The sequence below is a fragment of the Callithrix jacchus genome, chromosome 6 (genome assembly GCF_049354715.1).
Source record: "Callithrix jacchus isolate 240 chromosome 6, calJac240_pri, whole genome shotgun sequence".
In the NCBI taxonomy this organism is placed as follows: domain Eukaryota; kingdom Metazoa; phylum Chordata; class Mammalia; order Primates; family Cebidae; genus Callithrix; species Callithrix jacchus.
In genome coordinates, this window is record NC_133507.1 from 122546073 (window position 1) to 122563924 (window position 17852).

At 40.6% G+C, this 17852-nt stretch overlaps 1 protein-coding gene across 5 annotated transcripts in view; it reads right to left on the reverse strand.

The window, feature by feature from the left end:
• The window catches only part of CATSPERT (catsper channel auxiliary subunit tau), a 250019-nt gene that overhangs the window by 13505 nt on the left and 218662 nt on the right, over positions 1-17852 (reverse strand). For 2 of the 5 annotated variants that reach the window (XM_054257785.2, XM_035305305.3), the window contains one exon: positions 16460-16924. The exons of 2 other annotated variants lie outside the window; for them this stretch is intronic. In XM_054257785.2, coding sequence (XP_054113760.2) covers positions 16646-16924 — 279 coding nt within the window. In that variant the 3' untranslated portion in view covers positions 16460-16645. Of the gene's footprint in view, positions 1-16459; positions 16925-17852 lie in introns of those variants that run through there. One more of the 5 variants, XM_035305306.3, reaches the window with a different exon arrangement.

A 17852-nucleotide genomic window follows, 5' to 3' on the forward strand; every position in this document is an offset into this window, starting at 1 on the left:
GGTGACAAAATCTCTGAGTACTTGCTTGTTTGCAAAGGATTTTATTCTTCCTTCACTTCTGAAGCTCAGTTTGGCTGGATATGAAATTCTGGGTTGAAAGTTCTTTTCTTTAAGAATGTTGAATATTGGCCCCCACTCTCTTCTGGCTTGTAGTGTTTCTGCCGAGAGATCTGCTGTGAGTCTGATGGGCTTCCCTTTGTGGGTGACCCGACCTTTCTCTCTGGCTGCCCTTAGTATTCTCTCCTTTATTTCAACCCTGTTGAATCTGACAATTATGTGCCTTGGGGTTGCTCTTCTTGCGGAATATCTTTGTGGTGTTCTCTGTATTTCCTGCAATTGACTGTTGGCTTGTCTTGCTAGGTGGGGGAAATTTTCCTGGATGATGTCCTGAAGAGTATTTTCCAGCTGGGATTCATTCTCTTCGTCCCCTTCTGGTACACCTATCAAACGTAGGTTAGGTCTTTTCACATAGTCCCACATTTCTTGGAGACTTTGTTCATTCCTTTTTGCGCTTTTTTCTCTGATCTTGGTTTCTCGTTTTATTTCATTGAGTTGGTCTTCGACTTCAGATATTCTTTCTTCTGCTTGGTCAATTCGGCTATTGAAACTTGCGTTTGCTTCGCGAAGTTCTCGTATTGTGTTTTTCAGCTCCTTTAATTCATTCATATTCCTCTCTAAGGTATCCATTCTTGTTATCATTTCCTCGAATCTTTTTTCAAATCTTTTTTCAAGGTTCTTAGTTTCTTTGCATTGATTTAATACATGATCTTTTAGCTCACAAAAGTTTCTCATTATCCATCTTCTGAAGTCTAATTCCGTCATTTCGTCACAGTCATTCTCCGTCCAGCTTTGTTCCCTTGCTGGTGAGGAGTTTTGGTCCTTTCTAGGAGGCGATGTGTTCTGGTTTCGGGTGTTTTCCTCCTTTTTGCGCTGGTTTCTTCCCATCTTTGTGGATTTGTCCGCTGGTCGTCTGCGTAGTTGCTGACTTTTCGTTTGGGTCTCTGAGTGGACACCCAGAATGTTGATGATGAAGTATTTCTGTTGCTTGGTTTTCCTTCTACCAGTCTAGCCCCTTCGCTGTACGACTGTTGAGGTCCGCTCCAGACCCTGCTTGTCTGGGGTGCACCTCTAGTAGCCGTGGCACAGCGAGGGATGCTACCAGTTTCTTTTTCTGCTCTCTTTGTCCCAGGATGATGCCTGCCTAATGACAGTCTTTTGGATATAGAGGGGTCAGGGAGCTGCTTGAGGAGACAGTTTGTACTTTATAGGGGTTTAATTGCTGAGCTGTGCACTCTGTTGTTCATTCAGGGCTGTTAGGCTGCTATGTTTGATTCTGCTGCAACACAGCTCATTAAACAACCCTTTTTTTTTTCTCAAATGCTCTGTGTTGAGGGGTTTGGGCTTTATTTTTGGATGTCCGATCAGGTGTCCTGCCCAGCTCAAAGGCAGACTAGCCACTGTTTGGCTGCCGAGGCTCCGCCCTGCTGTTGTGTGATTCGCGCTGTTCCTGCCGGCTCTGCTGTGGTCTCCGCCACGCCCTGCGGCGGAGTCTCTTCGTTGTAGCGTGTTGCCTCAGCAACGGCAGGCTGCGTCAGCAGTGGGCGTGTATCTCAGTAGGGACGGGTTGCCTCGGCAACGGGAGGCTGCGTCAGCAGTGGGCGTGTATCTCAGTTGGGGCGGGTTGCCTCGGCAACGGCTGGCTGCCTCAGCAGTGGGCGTGTATATCAGTTGGGGCAGGTTGCCTCCGTAGTGGTGGACGCCCCTCCCCCACAGAGCGTCTTGGACCATCTGCCCGGGATAGTTTGAAATCGCGGTTTTGTTCGTCCCACTGGGTATCCCAAGCGATCTGTCCCTGCAATCCCCTGGGCTGGGCTACTGTGCAAGTCTCGTTCAGTCTCAAGTCCAGCCCTCTCTAGTCTCAGGTTGCCGGTTCAACAAGGCACCCGTACAAGCGCGCCCTGTGGGGATTGCTGGGTAGGGCCGGCCGCCGCCGCCCAGGCTGCCGGCTTCGCCAGGCAGACCTACTGCCTGGCGTCCCGTGTCTTTTTATACTTGGGAGTTTCCCCGTTCTGTGGGCAACAAAGATCAGTCTGGAAATGCAGCACTGACTCACCATTTGCGAATTCAACGCGGGCTCCAATCCTGGGTTGTTCTATGAACTCATCATTTTTTAAGGCTGCATAGTATTCCATGGTATATATGTGCCACATTTTCTTTTTCCAGTCTATCATTGATGGGCATTTGGGCTGGTTCCAAGTCTTTGCTATTGTACACAGTACTGCAATAAACATGTGTGTATGTGTCTTTATAATAGAATGATTTATAATCCTTTGGGTATATACCCAGTAATGGGATTGTTGGGTCAAATAGTATTTCTAGCTCTAGATCCTTGAGGAATTCCCACACTGTCTTCTACAATGGTTGAACTAATTTACACTCCCATCAACAGTGTAAAAGGATTCCTACTTCTCCACATCCTCTCCAGCATGTGTTGTCTCCTGATTTTTTAATGATTACCATTCTAAGTGGTGTGAGATGGTATCTCAATGTGGTTTTCTTTGCCTTTCTCTAATGACCAGTAATGAACTTTTTTTCATATGTTTGTTGGCTGCATAAATGTCTTGAGAAGTGTCTGTTCATGTCTTCACCCACTTTTTGATGGGGTTGTTTTTTTCTTATAAATGTGTTTAAGCTTTTTGTAGATTCTGGTTATTAGCCCTTTGTCAGATGGGTAGATTACAAAATTTTTTTCCCATTTTTCTTTTGCTGCACAGAAGCTCTTGAGTTTAATTAGATCCCATTTTTCTATTTTGGCTTTTGTTGCCATTGCTTTTGGTGTCTTAGTCATGAAGTCCTTGCCCACGCCTATATCCTGAATGGTATTGCTTAGGTTTTCTTCTAGGGTTTTTATGACCTTAGGTATTATGTTTAAATCTTTAATCCATCTGGAGTTAATTTTTATATAAGGTGTAAAGAAGGGATCCCATTTCAGCTTTCTGCATATGGCTAGCCAGTTTTCCCATCACCATTTATTAACTAGGGAATCTTTTCCCCATTGCTTGATTTTGTCAGGTTTGTCAAAGATCAGATGGTTGTAGATATGTGGTGTTACTTCTGAGGCTTCTGCGCTCTCTCTTCCATTGGTCTATATCTCTGTTTTGATATCAGTACAATGCTGTTTTGATTACCATAGCTTTGTAGTATCGTTTGAAGTCAGGCAGCATGATGCCTCCAGCTTTGTGCTTTCTGCTTAGGATAGTCTTGACTATGCATGCTCTTTTTTGGTTCCATTTGAAGTTTAAGGTAGTTTTTTTCAAATTTTGTGAAGAAAGTCAGTGGTAGCTTGATGGGGATAACATTGGATCTGTAAATTACTTTAGGCAGTATGGCCATTTGCAAGATATTGATTCTTCCTAACCATGAGCATGGAATGTTTGTGTCCTCTTATTTCCTTGAACAGTGGTTTGTACTTCTCCTTGAAGAGGTCCTTCACATCCCTTGTTAGTTGGATTCCTAGGCATTTTATTCTCTTTGTAGCAATTGTGAATGGGAGTTCACTCATGATTTGGCTCTCTGTTTTTCTGTTATTGGTGTATAGGAATGCTTGTGATTTTTGCACATTGATTTGGTATCCTGAGACTTTGCTGAAGTTGCTTATCAGCTTAAGGAGATTTTGGGCTGAGATGATGGGTTCTTCTAAATATACAATCATGTTGTCTGCAAATAGAAACAATTTGACTTCCTCTTTTCCTAACTGAATACCCTTTATTATTTTTTCTTGCCTGCTGGCCCTAGCCAGAACTTCCAATACTATGTTGAATAGGAGTGGTAAGAGAGGGCATTCTTGTGTTGTGCCAGTTTTCAAAGAGAATGCCGCCAGTTTTTGCCCTTCAGTATGATATTGGTTGTGGGTTTGTCATAAATCGCTCTCATTATTTTGAGATATGATCCATCGATACCTAGTTTATTGAGGGTTTTTAGCATAAAGGGCTGATGAATTTTATCAAAGACCTTCTCTGCATCTATTGAGATATTCATGTGGTTTTTGTCTTTGCTTCTGTTCATGTAATGGAGTACATTTTTAGATTTGCATATGTTGAACTGGCCTTGCATCCCAGGGATGAAGCAAACTTGATTGTGATGGATAAGCTTTTTGATGTGCTGTTGGATTCGGTTTACTAGTATTTTATTGAGGATTTTCATATCCAATGTTCATCATGGACATTGGCCTGAAATTTTTTTAGTTGTGTCTCTGCCAGGTTTTAGTATCAGGATGCTGTTGGTCTCATAAAATAAGTTAGGGAGGATTCCTTCTTTTTTTATGTTTGGAATAGTTTCAGAAGGAATGGTACCAGCTCCTCTTTGTACCTCTGATAGAATTCGGCTGTGAACCTGTCTGGTTCTGGACTTTTTAGTTGGCAGGCTATTAATTGCTGCCTCAGTTTCAGACCTTGTTATTGGTCTATTCAGGGATTCAACTTCTTCCTGGTTTAGTCTTGGGAGGGTGTAAATGTCCAGGAATTTATCAATTTCTTCTAGATTTACTGGTTTATTTGCATAGAGGTGTTTGTAGTATTCTCTGATGGTAATTTGTATTTCTGTGGGATCGGTGGTGGTAATCACCTTTATCATTTTTTATTGCATCTATTTGATCCTTCTCCCTTTTCTTATTTATTAGTCTGGCTAGTGCTCTATTTTATTGATCTTTTCAAAAAACCAGCTCCTGGATTCATTGCTTTTGTTGAAGCATATTTTTGTGTCTCTATCTCCTTCAGTTCTGTTCTGATCTCAGTTATTTCTTGTCTTCTGCTAGATTGATCTTGCTCCTCTAGTTCTTTTAATCATGACATTAGGGTGACGATTTTAGATCTTTCCTCATTTCTCTTGTGGGCATTTAGTGTTATAACTAGACACTGTTTTAAATGTGTCCCAGATATCCTGGTACATTGTGTCTTCATTCTCATTGGTTTCAAGAACATCTTTATTTCTGCCTTCATTTCATTATTTATCCAGTAGTCATTCAGGAGTAGGTTGTTCAGTTTCCATGTAGTTGTGCAGTTTTGAGTGAGTTTCTTAATCCTGAGTTCTCATTTGATTGTACTGTGGTCTGAGAGACTGTTTGTTATGATTTCTGATCTTTTGCATTTGCTGAGGAGTGTTTTACTTCCAGTTATGTGGTCAATTTTAGAATAAGTGTGATGTGGTGCTGAGAAGAATGTATATTCTGTGAATTTAGGAGAGTTTTGTAGATGTCTGTTATCTCCGCTTGGTCCAAATCTTGAGTTCAAGTGTTGGATATCCTTGTTAATTTTCTGTCTCATTGATCTAATTACTGACAGTGGAGTGTTAAAGTCTCCCACTATTATTGTATAGGAATCTAACTCTCTTTATAGGTCATTAAGAACTTGCTTTATGAATCTGGGTGCTCCTGTATGTGGTACATATATATTGAGCATCGGTAGCTCTTCTTGTTGCATTGATCCATTTACCATTGTGTAATGCCCTTCTTTGTCTCTTTTAATACTTTCTTGGTTTAAAATCTGTTTTGTCAGAGACTAGGATTGCAAGCCCTTCTATTTTGGCTCTTCATTTGCTTTGTAAATCTTCTTCCATCCCTTATTTTGAGCCTGTGTGTGTCCTTGCACATGAGATGGGTCTTCTGAATACAGCACACCGATGGGTCTTGACTCTTTATCCAATTTTCCAGTCTGTGTCTTTTGATTGGGGCATTTCCCATTTACTTTCAAGGTTAATATGGTTATGTGTGAATTTGATCCTCTCATTTTGATGCTAGCTGGTTGTTTTGCCCATTAGTTGATGCAGTTTCTTCATAGTGTGGATGGTCTTTACAATTTAGTATGTTTTTGCAGTCACTGGTACTGGTTGTTCCTTTCCATGTTTAGTGCTTCCTTCAGGAGCTCTTATAAGTCAGGCCTGGTGGTGACAGAATCTCTCAGCATTTGCTCATCTGTAAAGGATTTTATTTCTCCTTCACTTATGAAGCTTAGTTTGGCTGGATATGAATTCTGGGTTGAAAATTCTTTTCTTTAAGGATGTTAAATATTGGCCTCCACTGTCTTCTGGCTTGTAGGGTTTCTGCCAAGAAATCTACTGTGATGGGCTTCCCTTTGTGGGTAACCCGACCTTTCTCTCTGGCTGCCCTTAGCATTTTTTCCTTCATTTCAACCTTGGTGAATCTGATGATTTTGGGGTTGCTCTTCTTGAGGAGTATCTTTGTGGTGTTCTCTATATTTCCTGAATTTGACTGTTGGCCTGCCTTGCTAGGTTGGGGAAGTTCTCCTGGATAGTATCCTGAAGAGAGTTTTCTGACTTGGTTTCATTCTGCCCATCACTTTCAAGTACACAGATCAAACATAGATTTGGTCTTTTCACATAATCACATATTTCTTGGAGGCTTTATTTCTTTTCACTCTTGTTTCTCTCATTCTTCCTTCTCACTCTATTTCATTGAGTTGATCTTCAATCTCTGATGTCCTTTCTTCCACTTGATCAATTTGGCTATTAATATTGTGTATTTTTCATGAAGTTCTCGTGCTGTGTTTTTCAGCTCCATCAAGTCATTTATTTTCTTCTCTGACTGGTTATTCTGGTTAGCATTTCATCTAACCTTTTTTCAAGGTTCTTAGCTTCCTTGCATTGGGTTAAAACATGCTCCTTTAGTTCGGAGAAGTTTATTACCCATCTTCTGAAGCCTGCTTCTGTCAATTCATGAAACTTGTTTTCCAGCCAGTTTAGTTCCCTTGCTGGTGAGGAGTTGTGATCCCTTAGAGGAGAAGAGATGTTCTGGTTTTTGGAGGTTTCATCCTTTTTGCACTGGTATCTTACCATCTTTGTGGATTTATCTACTTTTGAGCTTTGAAGGTGGTGACCTTTGAATGGGGTCTCTGAGTGGACATTCTTTCTGTTGATGTTGAAACTATTTGTTTCTGTTTGTTAGTTTTCCTTCCTATAGTCAGGCCTCTTTGTTGCAGGTCTGCTGGAGTTTGCTGGAGGTGCACTCCAGACTCTGCCAGCCTGCGAATCACCAGGGCAGCAATGGGACTGGGGGCTGCAGAACAGCAAAGATTGCTGCCTGTTCCTTTCTCTGGTAGCTTGTCCCAGAAGGGTACCCAGCCAGAGCTCTCCTGTATGAGGTGTCTGTCAGCCCCTGCTGGGCGATGTGTCCCAGTCAGCATAGACAGGGGTCAGGGTGCCACTTGAGGAGCCAGTCTGCCCTTTATCAGAGCTCAAGCGCTGTGCTGGAAGAGCCTTTGCTCCCTTCAGAGCTGCTGGGCAGGGACATTTAAGTCTGCCAAAGCTGAACCCACAGCCACCCCTTTTTCCAGGTGCTCTGTCCCAGGAAGATGGCAGCTTTATTTATAAGGCCCTGACAGGCTGCTGCCTTTTTTCAGAGATGCCCTGCCCATCAAGAAGAGCATCTAGTGACAATCTGCCTGCAGAGGTCTTGCTGAGGTGCTGTGGGCTCTGCCCAGTTGCTTTGTAAACTTCCTGGAGACTTTGTTTACACAGGTGAGGTTAAAACTGCCTATCTGAGCCTCAGCAATGGCAGATGACCCTCCCCTCACTGAGCTCGAATGTCCCAGGTTGAGCTCAGACTGCTGTGTTGTCTGCAAGAATTTCAAGCCAGTGGATCTTAGCTTGCTGGTCTTCTCCATGACAGTGGGACCTGCTGAGCCAGATCACTTGTCTCCCTGGCTTCAGACCTCTTTTCAGGGGAATGAGCGGTTCTGTCACGCTGGCATTCCAGGTGCCGCTGGGGTATGAGAAAAAAAAAAAACTGCTGCAGCTGAAACAGCTGCCCAAGTTTGTGCTGGAAACCCAGGGTGCTGGTGTTATAGGCACTGGTGGGAATCTCCTGGTCTGCAGGTTGTGAAGACTATGGGAAAAGCACAGTATCTGAGCTGGATTGCCAGAGGAAAAGTTCCTAATGGATTCCCCTGGCTAGGAGAGGGAGTTCTCTAGCCCCTTGCACTTCCCAGGTAAGGCGACGCCCCACCCTGCCTCAGCTCACCCTCCTTGGCTGCACCTACTGTCTAATCAGTCCCAATGAGATGAACCTGGTATCTCAGTTGGAAATGTGGAGATCACCCACCTTCTACCTCGCTCTCACTGGGAACTGCGCACCAGAGTTGTTCCTATTCGGCCATCTTGTTGGAGGTGTTAATATTTTCTAATTAGAAAAGAGACTCTGCTATGTCTTAAAAAGGATATATAGTTTGGAGGGTGGTAAATTGGGACCTACTTCAGTTGATTTTCTTTATACAATCTTATTTATAGTATATTAAAAGTTATTTTAAAATAATTATCTGAGGACTAAAAAAATGACAGATAATATACAAATCAATAGGTGATTTTAAGCCCAATTATCTTCCAGTTTAAACCCAGTTTATTGACTGGACCCCCTCAACAATGAAGGTTTGGGTTACTTCATCTATTAAGCCACCAAGGTCTACCAAAGTCAAACAATTTAAAATGAACCGTGGAAAAGGGAGAAGATAAAGACCACTGAGGCCCTAAGAGCAACTCTAATGCTAAGTGCTATCGTTCATCCTACTAACCTCCCCCTTCTAAATTTCCCTTCAGCAAGAGAGGCCTACACAGACCTTAGAGTTCTTTCAAATCTCTGTGGAGGTTCTCTTGAATGTGTATAGTGTAAAAATTGGACCATGGAGGGCATGAAATAGTGCTGCTCGGATCTCCTATTATCAGGTATATTAGGGTACTCCAGAGAAACAGCCAATAGAACATATGTGCATATAAAATTTGGTCCTCCTGTGAGAATCTAATATGGCCGCTGATCTGACAGGAGGCAGAGCTCAGGTGGTAATGCTCACTCATCCTGCTGCTCACCTGCTGTGACACTAGGTTCTTAAGAGGCCACTGACCTCTATATAGGTCCACAGTCTGGGAGTTGGGGACCCATATAATAAAGTATTGCTTCTGAATGTGTCTGTGAGGGTGTTACCAGAGGAGATTAACATTTGAGTCAGTGGACTGGAGGAGGAAAACCCACCCTCAACGTGGGTGGACACAAGGCAGTTGGCTGCTAGCCAGCTAGAAGATGGCAGGCAGAAGAAAGAGGGATAACCTTGCTTGATGAGCCTTGTGGATTTCATCTTCTGTGCTGGATGCTTCCTTCTACTCCTCCTGCCCTAGGACATCAGACTCTAGGTTCTTCAGCCTTTGGACTCTGGGAGTTGTACCAGTGGCCTCCTGGGCCTTCAGCCACAGACTGAGGGCTACATTGTTGGCTTCACTGCTTTTGAGGCTTTTGGACTTGGACTGAGCATGTTGGCTTCTTTCTTCCTCAGCTTGCAGATGCCCTACTATGAGACTTCACCTTGGTATAGTGTCAGCCACTTCTCCCTAGTAAACTCCCTTTCATATATACATATATTCATTAGATCTGTCCCTCTGGAGAATCCTAATACACACCCTCACAGACACTCAGAATAATATTTTATATATATATATATATATATATTTTTTTTTTTTTTTGAGAAGGAGTCTCACTCTGTCACTCAGGCTGGTGTGCAGTGGCACAATCTCAGCTCATTGTAACCTCTACCTCCCAGGTTCAAGTGATTCTCCTGCCTCAGTCTCCCAAGTAGCTGGGATTACAGGCACTCGGCACCAAGCTTGTTTAATTTTTGTATTTTTAATAAAGATGGGGTTTCACCACGTTGGCCAAGCTGGTCTCGAACTCCTGACCTCAGCCTCCCAAAGTACTGGAATTACAGGCATTCCAAATAATGTTTGACTTATTAAAATGTTTGACTTAAAAACAGTTGACACACAAAATCAACTATCACCATGAGTATCACCATGAGTGATTGTTGCAGAATTTTGGAGATTGGAGAGACTGTTGAGGTTGCAGAAGGTGTTTATTTTAGGTGTACACTGGCCCAGATTGGAAACAAGATGACTGAGCCCCTAACAAAGGCAGGGCTTGACTTTTTATACAGGAAGTACACAGTGGCTCTAAGACAGGTTTGCAAATGTAGAACAAAGGCAGTTCGTCAACCAATGACAGGCACCTAACTCAGGCTTACATATGACTGTTGCTGTGCAACCCAGATATTCGCTATCTGTAGAGCTCAAGGGTTCTAGCATGGGCCTTATCTATTACCTTCTGCTACAGCTCCCAGAAGGCTAGAGTCCTGCCTGCTCGGGCATTTCTTATTACCTTCAATGTGTTACAGAAACTTACAGTTATCAGCTGTAGAGAACAAGAGTACAAGAAGTTTTAAACCTGGAAAACTTGCAAAGCAGGATACAATTCCACGGGAGGGGGAAGGACTCAGGGAAGTTTGCTTATGAAGGAAAAAATTTCTGCTTCTCATTTCTTCATTAATTTTATTTTTATATGATATTTTATTAATTTTTTTCCCCCTCTTCATAATGACTTCACCCTGTGAGTGCTTTCTTAAATTTTATACCTTAGGCTCCTTCCTTGCTGTATTTCTAATGACTGCTGTAACAAATTGCCATGAACTTAGTGGCTTAAGCAACACAGTTATTTTGCAGTTCTGGTTCAGAAGTTTGAAATTAGTCTTACTGAGCTAAAATCAAGGTTTTGGCAGTGCTCCATTCCTTCTGGAGGCTCCGGAGGGGAATCTGTTTCCTTGGCCTTTCCAGCTTTTAGAGGCTATTCACATTCCTTGGCTCATGGCCCTGTTAGTCCATCTTCAAAGTCAACTCTTTTGGGCGAACCCTCATTCTACCATTTCTCTGGTTCTCTCTTTGATTCCATCTTCTACTTTTTAAAGACCCCTGTGATTACACTGGGCATAGTGAGATAATCCGGGATAGCTTCCCTGTCTACAGTCAGCTAATTAGTAACCTTAATTCTGTCTGCAATCTTATTTCCCCTTAGCCATGTAACCTAACAGAGTCACAGGCTCTGGGCCTTAGGATGTAGGCATCCTTGGGGGAACATTATCCTGCCTACCGTACCTGCCTCATCCTATCCCTATCCCTGGCAGCAAGGATTGCAAGTCAGGCCCATTCCAGGGAGACAAAGTCCTTTTGTGATGAATGGCTTTGGCTGGCAGCCCGACTGAAACTTACTTAGAATGACACTGTAGTCTTAAGACATTCCCTATTCTGCCTTTTTATCTTCCTCCCCCTCCTCCACATTGGTGAGACCTACATCATGGTTGACAGCTTTCCCAGCCATCTTCTACTGCCTCCCTATTTTTCACTCCCAGACTTTTCCCATCAAAACATCTGCAGGTGGTATTAATTTCCTATCATGGCTGTGACAAATTACCACAAACTCAGTGGCTTAAAACAACACACAGTTATTATCTGACAGTTCTGGAGGTCAGAAGTTTAAAATGGATTGGCAGTGCTATACTCCTTCGAAGGAATCTCTAGAGAGAATCTGTTGGCCTCCCAGATTCTAGAGGCTTCCTACTTCCCTTTCTCATGACACAGCACTGCTCCACCTTCTGCTTCTGTGGTCACATCTCCTTCTCTGACTTTTGTGATATTGTGCCCACCCAGATAATTTGGGATAATCTCCCCATCTCAACATTTATGATTTAGTCAAAGTTGCAAAAGTCTCTCATCACATAGGTAATATTCTCAGGTTCCTGGGATTAGGACATGGACACATTAGTGGGGGTCATGACTGACTACCACATGTCTAATCTCATCTTGGTGTCTGCTTTTTAAAGGACCCAAACTAGCAGTCACTTTAGCTAAAATGCTCTCCTATGAGCTTCTGTAGTACCTTCCTCAAAAAGCACTTACACAACTCTAATGAATTCTGTGTTTATGTTCCCGATGGACTGTGGACTTCTTGAGAATATTGTCTTATTCACTGGCATATTACTGTTTAGTAAAACTGTCTGGCATATTGTAGATGTTTAATTTTTATTGAATTCTTCCTTGAATAAAGTATTTGAATTAAAAAAAAGACTTTTGAAAAAAAATTTAAGAGATTTCCCAGGTAAGAAGTTTTTAATTCTTTGTCACAATATTGCCTTTAAAAATTTAATGAGGCAAAGAGATTAGAGATTTCTGTCTAGTAAATATTTCTTCCTTTCCTGCAAGCCAGATCAATGGTTTCCTTCATAAGTACTGTTCGCCAATTGCCTATTAACTCTCAAGTTCATTTCTCCACTCCCTTTTCTGCTTCACTGAGATCTATGTTTCTCTTATACCCTCAATCTCTGTTTCCCAGGGAGGCGATAGTGGAAGATCAGACGGCAGGAAGAGAGAGGTGAAATATGGTATTTCTCACCATTTGCCCCATTTTCTGTCTGTTTCTAGTGTCCCTGGCAGTGGCAGTGGCATTTTTGTCTCTAGCTTCAAGAACTCTGGTAGCACCAGTTCCTCCTGCAGTCTCTTCCATCTGAATGGCGGTAGCACTTCTCACACTTGCTAATTTCTGGGTTGCTTCAACATCTCTTTTTGTCTCTTAGCTTTGATTCCATCACCTACAAAACCAACTCCCTGTATTTCTTCTACTTGAAAGAGCTGGAGTTATTTGTGTTTTCCCAGTTACATGCTGACTAAGTATAGACAACTTTGAGGATTACTGGAAATTCTTAGTCCCTATAAAAAATTATCCTGATTATAACATTGAATGAATGATCAGGAATTATGTTTTCTATCAGTCAATTCTATTTAAACCCCATAGTCTTTATAACTTGTGGTAGAAAAATAGAAACAAAAATTCTGTAAATCAAAGTTTTTGCTTTTTAAGAGTGTATTGAATTTCAACAAAATCCAAATACTATACTTATAAAGAAATGGAACTGATTCTCAGAAGTCTCTGATTTAAATTCTGTGTTGATTCAGCTGGATTGTATTTTATTCACGGTTTCCACAATTCTATGCACTTTCCTCAATATGGTGTTACTCAAAAGGCCCTTTCATAGTTGTATGAGTAACTTCGAAAGTCACTGCTGTGTTATATTGAGTTACATTTCATCAATACCTAGTTTATTGAGAGCTTTTAGCATAAAGAGCTGTTGAATTTTGTTGAAGGTCTTCTCTGTATCTATTGAGATAATCATGTGGTTTTTGTCTTTGGTTCTGTTGATGTGATGGATTATAGATTTGCAAATGTTGAACCAGCCTTGCATCCCAGGGATGAAACCAACTTGATTGTGATGAATAAGCTTTTTGATCTTATTCATTCACATGTTGTTGCATTCGGTTTGCCAGTATTTTATTGATGATTTTCACATCAATGTTCATCATGGATATTGGTCTGAAATTTTCTTTTTAGTTGTGTCTCTGCCCGGTTTTAGTATCAGGATGATGGTGGTCTCATACAATAAGTTAGGGAAGATTCCTTCTTTTTCTATTGTTTGGAATAGTTTCAGAGGGAATGGTACCAGCTCCTCTTTGTACCTCTGGTAGAATTTGGCTGTGAACCCATGCGGTCCTGGACTTTTTTTGGCTGGCAGGCTATTAATTGCTGCCTCAATTTCATACCTTGTTATTGGTCAATTCAGGGATTCAGCTTCTTGGTTTAGTCTTCGGATGGTGTAAGTGTCCAGGAATTTATCCATTTCTTCTAGATTTACTCACCTGCAGCCAATATCATACTGAATGGGCAAAAACTGGAAGCATTCCCTTTGAAAACTGGCATAAGACAAGGATACCCTTGCTCACCACTCCTATTCAACATAGTATTGGAAGTTCTGGCCAGAGCAATCAGGCAAGAAAAAGAATTAAAGGGTATTCAATTAGGGAAATAGAAAGTCAAATTGTCTCTATTTAGAAGACTCCATCATCTCAGCCCCAAATCTCCTTAAGCTGATAAGCAACTTCAGCAGTCTCACATATAAAATTAATGTGCAAAAATTACAAGCATTTCTATACACCAATAACAGAAAAACAGAGAACCAAATCATGAGTGAACTCCCATTCACAATTGCTACAAGAGAATAAAATACCTAGGAAATCAATTAACAGGGGATGTGAAGGACCTCTTCAAGGAGAACTACAAACATGGAAAAACATTCCATGCTCATGTTTAGGAAGAATCAGTATCATAAAAATGGCCACACTACCAAAAGTAACTTAGAGATTCAATGCTATCCCCATCAAGCTACCATTGACTTTCTTCACAATATTGGGAAAAAACACCTTAAACTTCATATGGAACCAAAAAAGAGCCTGCATAGCCAAGACAATTCTAAGCCAAAAAAAAAAACAAAAACAAAAAAACAAAGCTGAAGGCATTATGCTATCTGACTTCAAACTATACTACAAGGCTACAGTAATGAAAACAGCATGGTACTGGTACCAAAACAGAAATATAGACCAATAGAACACAACAGAGGCATCAGAAATAACACCACACATCTGCAACCCTGTGATCTTTGACAAACCTGACAAAAGCAATGGAGAAAGGATTCCCTATTTAATAAATGGTGTTTGTTAAACTGGCTAGCCATGTGCAGAAAACTGAAACTGGATCACTTCCTTACACCTTATACAAAAGTTAAATCTAGATGGATTAAATATTCAAACATAAAACTTAACACCATAAAACCCCAGAAGAAAACCTAAGGAATGCCATTCAGGACATAGGCATAGGGAAAGACTTTATGACTAAAACAACAAAAGCAATGGCAACAAAAGCCAAAATAGACAAATGGGATCTAATTAAGAGCTTCTGCACAGCAAAAGAAACTATCATTAGAGTGAACCAGCAACCAACAGAATGGTAACAAATTTTTGCAATCTACCTATCTGACAAAGGGCTAATATCCAGAATCTGCAAAGACCTTAAACAAATTTTTAAGAAAAAGCCCTGTCAGAAAGTGGGCAAAGCATATGAACAGGCACTTCTCAAAAGAAGACATTTGTACAGCCAACAAGCATGAAAAAAAGCTCATTATCACTGGTCATTAGAGAAATGCAAATCAAAACCACATTGAGATATCATGTCACACCAGTTAGAATGGTGATCATTAAAAAATCAGGAGACAACAGATGCTGGAAGGGATGTGGAGAAGTGGGAATGCTTTTACACTGTTGATGGGAATGTAATTAGTTCAACTATTGTGGAAGATAGTGTGGCAATTCCTCAAGGATCTAGAACTAGAAATACCATTTGACCCAGCAATCCCATTACTGGGTATATACCCAAATGATTATAAATCATTCTATTATAAAGACATTTACACATACATTTATTGTGGCACTGTTAACAATAGCAAAGACTTGGAACCAGCCCAAATGCCCATCAGTGATAGACTGGATAAAGAAAATGTGGCACATATACACCATGGAATACTCTGCAGCCATAAAAAAGGGTAAGTTCATGTTCTTTGCAGGGACATGGATGAAGCTAGAAGCCATCATTCTCAGCAAACTGACACAAGAACAGAAAAGCAAACACTGCATGTTCTCACTCATAACAATGAGAACACATGGACACAGGGAGGGGAACATCACACACTGGGGCCTGGTAGGGGGGTGGGAGCATATGGGAGAGAGAGCATTAGGAGAAATACTTAATGTAGGTGACAGGAGATGGATGCAGCAAACCATCATGACATGTGTTTACCTGTGTAACAAAACTGCATGTTCTGCACATGGACCCCAGAACTTCCAAGTATAATTTAAAAAATAAATATATAAAAAGAAAGTCACTGTTATGTAAGAGATCTTCAGGAATTAATATGAAGGATAGTCTTATTTGTATTATGTAAAAAGATGCAATAACAGATGATGTTAAAATGAATAAAAGTTCAGCTGGGAGTGGTGGCATACACTTGTAAATCTCAATTTCTTGGCAAGCTGAGGCAGGAGGATCATTTGAGCTCAGAGTTTGAGACCAGCCTGGGCAACATAGCAAGAACTCCGTCTCAAAAAAATTTAATGAAAGAGTATTAAAGTCCAGAGAATTACAAACTGTTGAATCTGGAAATATAATTAGAAATGAAAACTAAAAGTATATATTCCTCTTTTTTTTTTTTCCTGAGATGCATGTCACCCTCACAGCTCATGGCAGCCTTGACCTCCCAGGCTCAGGTGGTTCTCCCACATAAGCCTCTTGAGTAGCTGGATCACAGGCATGCTACCACACCCAGCTGATTTTTTTTTAATTTTTGTAGAGACAGGGTTTCACCATGTTACCCAGGCTGGTCTAGAACTCCTGGACTCAAGTCATCCACTTGCCTTGGCCTCCTCCCAAAATGCTGGGATTGCAGTCATGAGCCATGGCACCTGGCCTGAAGCATATTCATAACAAAAGGCTGCACACACTGATAACTGCAAATCACCTGAAAACTAGGTAGAAAGGGATAATTTACAATGTAACAAAGGTTGGAAAATCAGAAATACAAATTGGAGTGGAAAATGTAGGAAAAACTGAGAAATAAAACTTTGTTAATGAATATTAATTGAATAAGTATTTCTGGGTTTGTTCCCTAAGGTTCGTGAACAAAAACACATTTACACCAAATGTGTTTGTTTTCATTTTAATCAAAACAAAATGGTTCTAACAAGATGAAATTTGGTTGCTGACTTCTGTCACACAAAAGAAGAGATCTCCAAACCATTTTGTTAATGGAGAAATGATATTCTGACTGTGCCTCACATATCATTCTGAGTTAGACACATTTTGTAATATCAAAGATGAGCAAGCTTTTCAGTATCCTCTTTTGATTTTTTTTGACCGCATTTTATGCCTTTCATTTATGTTAACTAAGCCTGATGAAACCGTTTGACGACTTGTAAACTGTCCATTGTAGCCTTCTCTTTCTCGTCGCTTGTTAACCTCTGGAGCAGTATATGGTCTTGCAGAGTTTTTTGTATGATTGTGGATATCATCTGAGCTTTTTCCTGAAAGCCTTGATCTTGATTTTACTTTTTTAAGATGTGTAAATGAGGCAATGTCATGTAAATCCTCAAATTTATCCGAACAATCCTAAATAATAAAAGATCAGATTGGTAAATTAGGTTTCTTAAAAGTAGGTTTTAAATTTACAGGGACGTCTAGACATAGATGGTCAAAAGGCAAAAGAAAATAAAAAATTTACAAAGACTAAAGTTTATAATAGCAACAGTTAAAGAATGAAAACAATGACTGTTTCTTAGGCAGTCTCTAAATTCAGACCCTACACCTGATGCCTCCCATTAGATACTGTGCTAGAAACCATGCTTTAAAGATATCTTACTGTTACAAAATTTGTTATTTCAAAAGATATTTTTGATAAGAAGCTGGAAACCCAAAAAACTTGAGAGCAGTCCTCAGGGGTCAGACTTCTAGACAATGCTGGCCAGACTACTATGTGATTTCTCTCCACCTAAATCTCTCTCCCCTGATCCCAAATATAAATTATGAACTCTTATATTTTACTTTTTATATCATCCAAACTTTAACCTTCTTTAGTTAACTTCTATACATACAGAGAGAGGGAGAGAGTGCCGCATCCAAGAATATGGTTGTAATGTTTACATTAAAAGGAATAAAATTGCATGTATACTCTGAGTAAATGAGTAAAACATTCAGTAAAATAGCTCAAAGGATATATACCATAATAAATAATTTTTAAAATTTTCTATAAGATAGCTATATATTATAATAAAAATAAAATAATTTACAAGTAACCCTAAAAAGGTATGAATCTATTAGTTATCCTCAATTAGGGTAAACAATTTCCTCAGCAGTTTGAGCAGCTCATCCCGCAACACTTTGCAAAGATAGCCACACCAAGAACATGGGTTGTTTTGATTTGAATACAGGTGGGAATGCATTAATAGAATTGGGGGTCAGGGAATGTTGGGCAGGGCTAAAAAGAATTAGGGCAGTCAAAAAAGATTTACAAAAAAGAATGTACAAGGAGTCTAAAGAT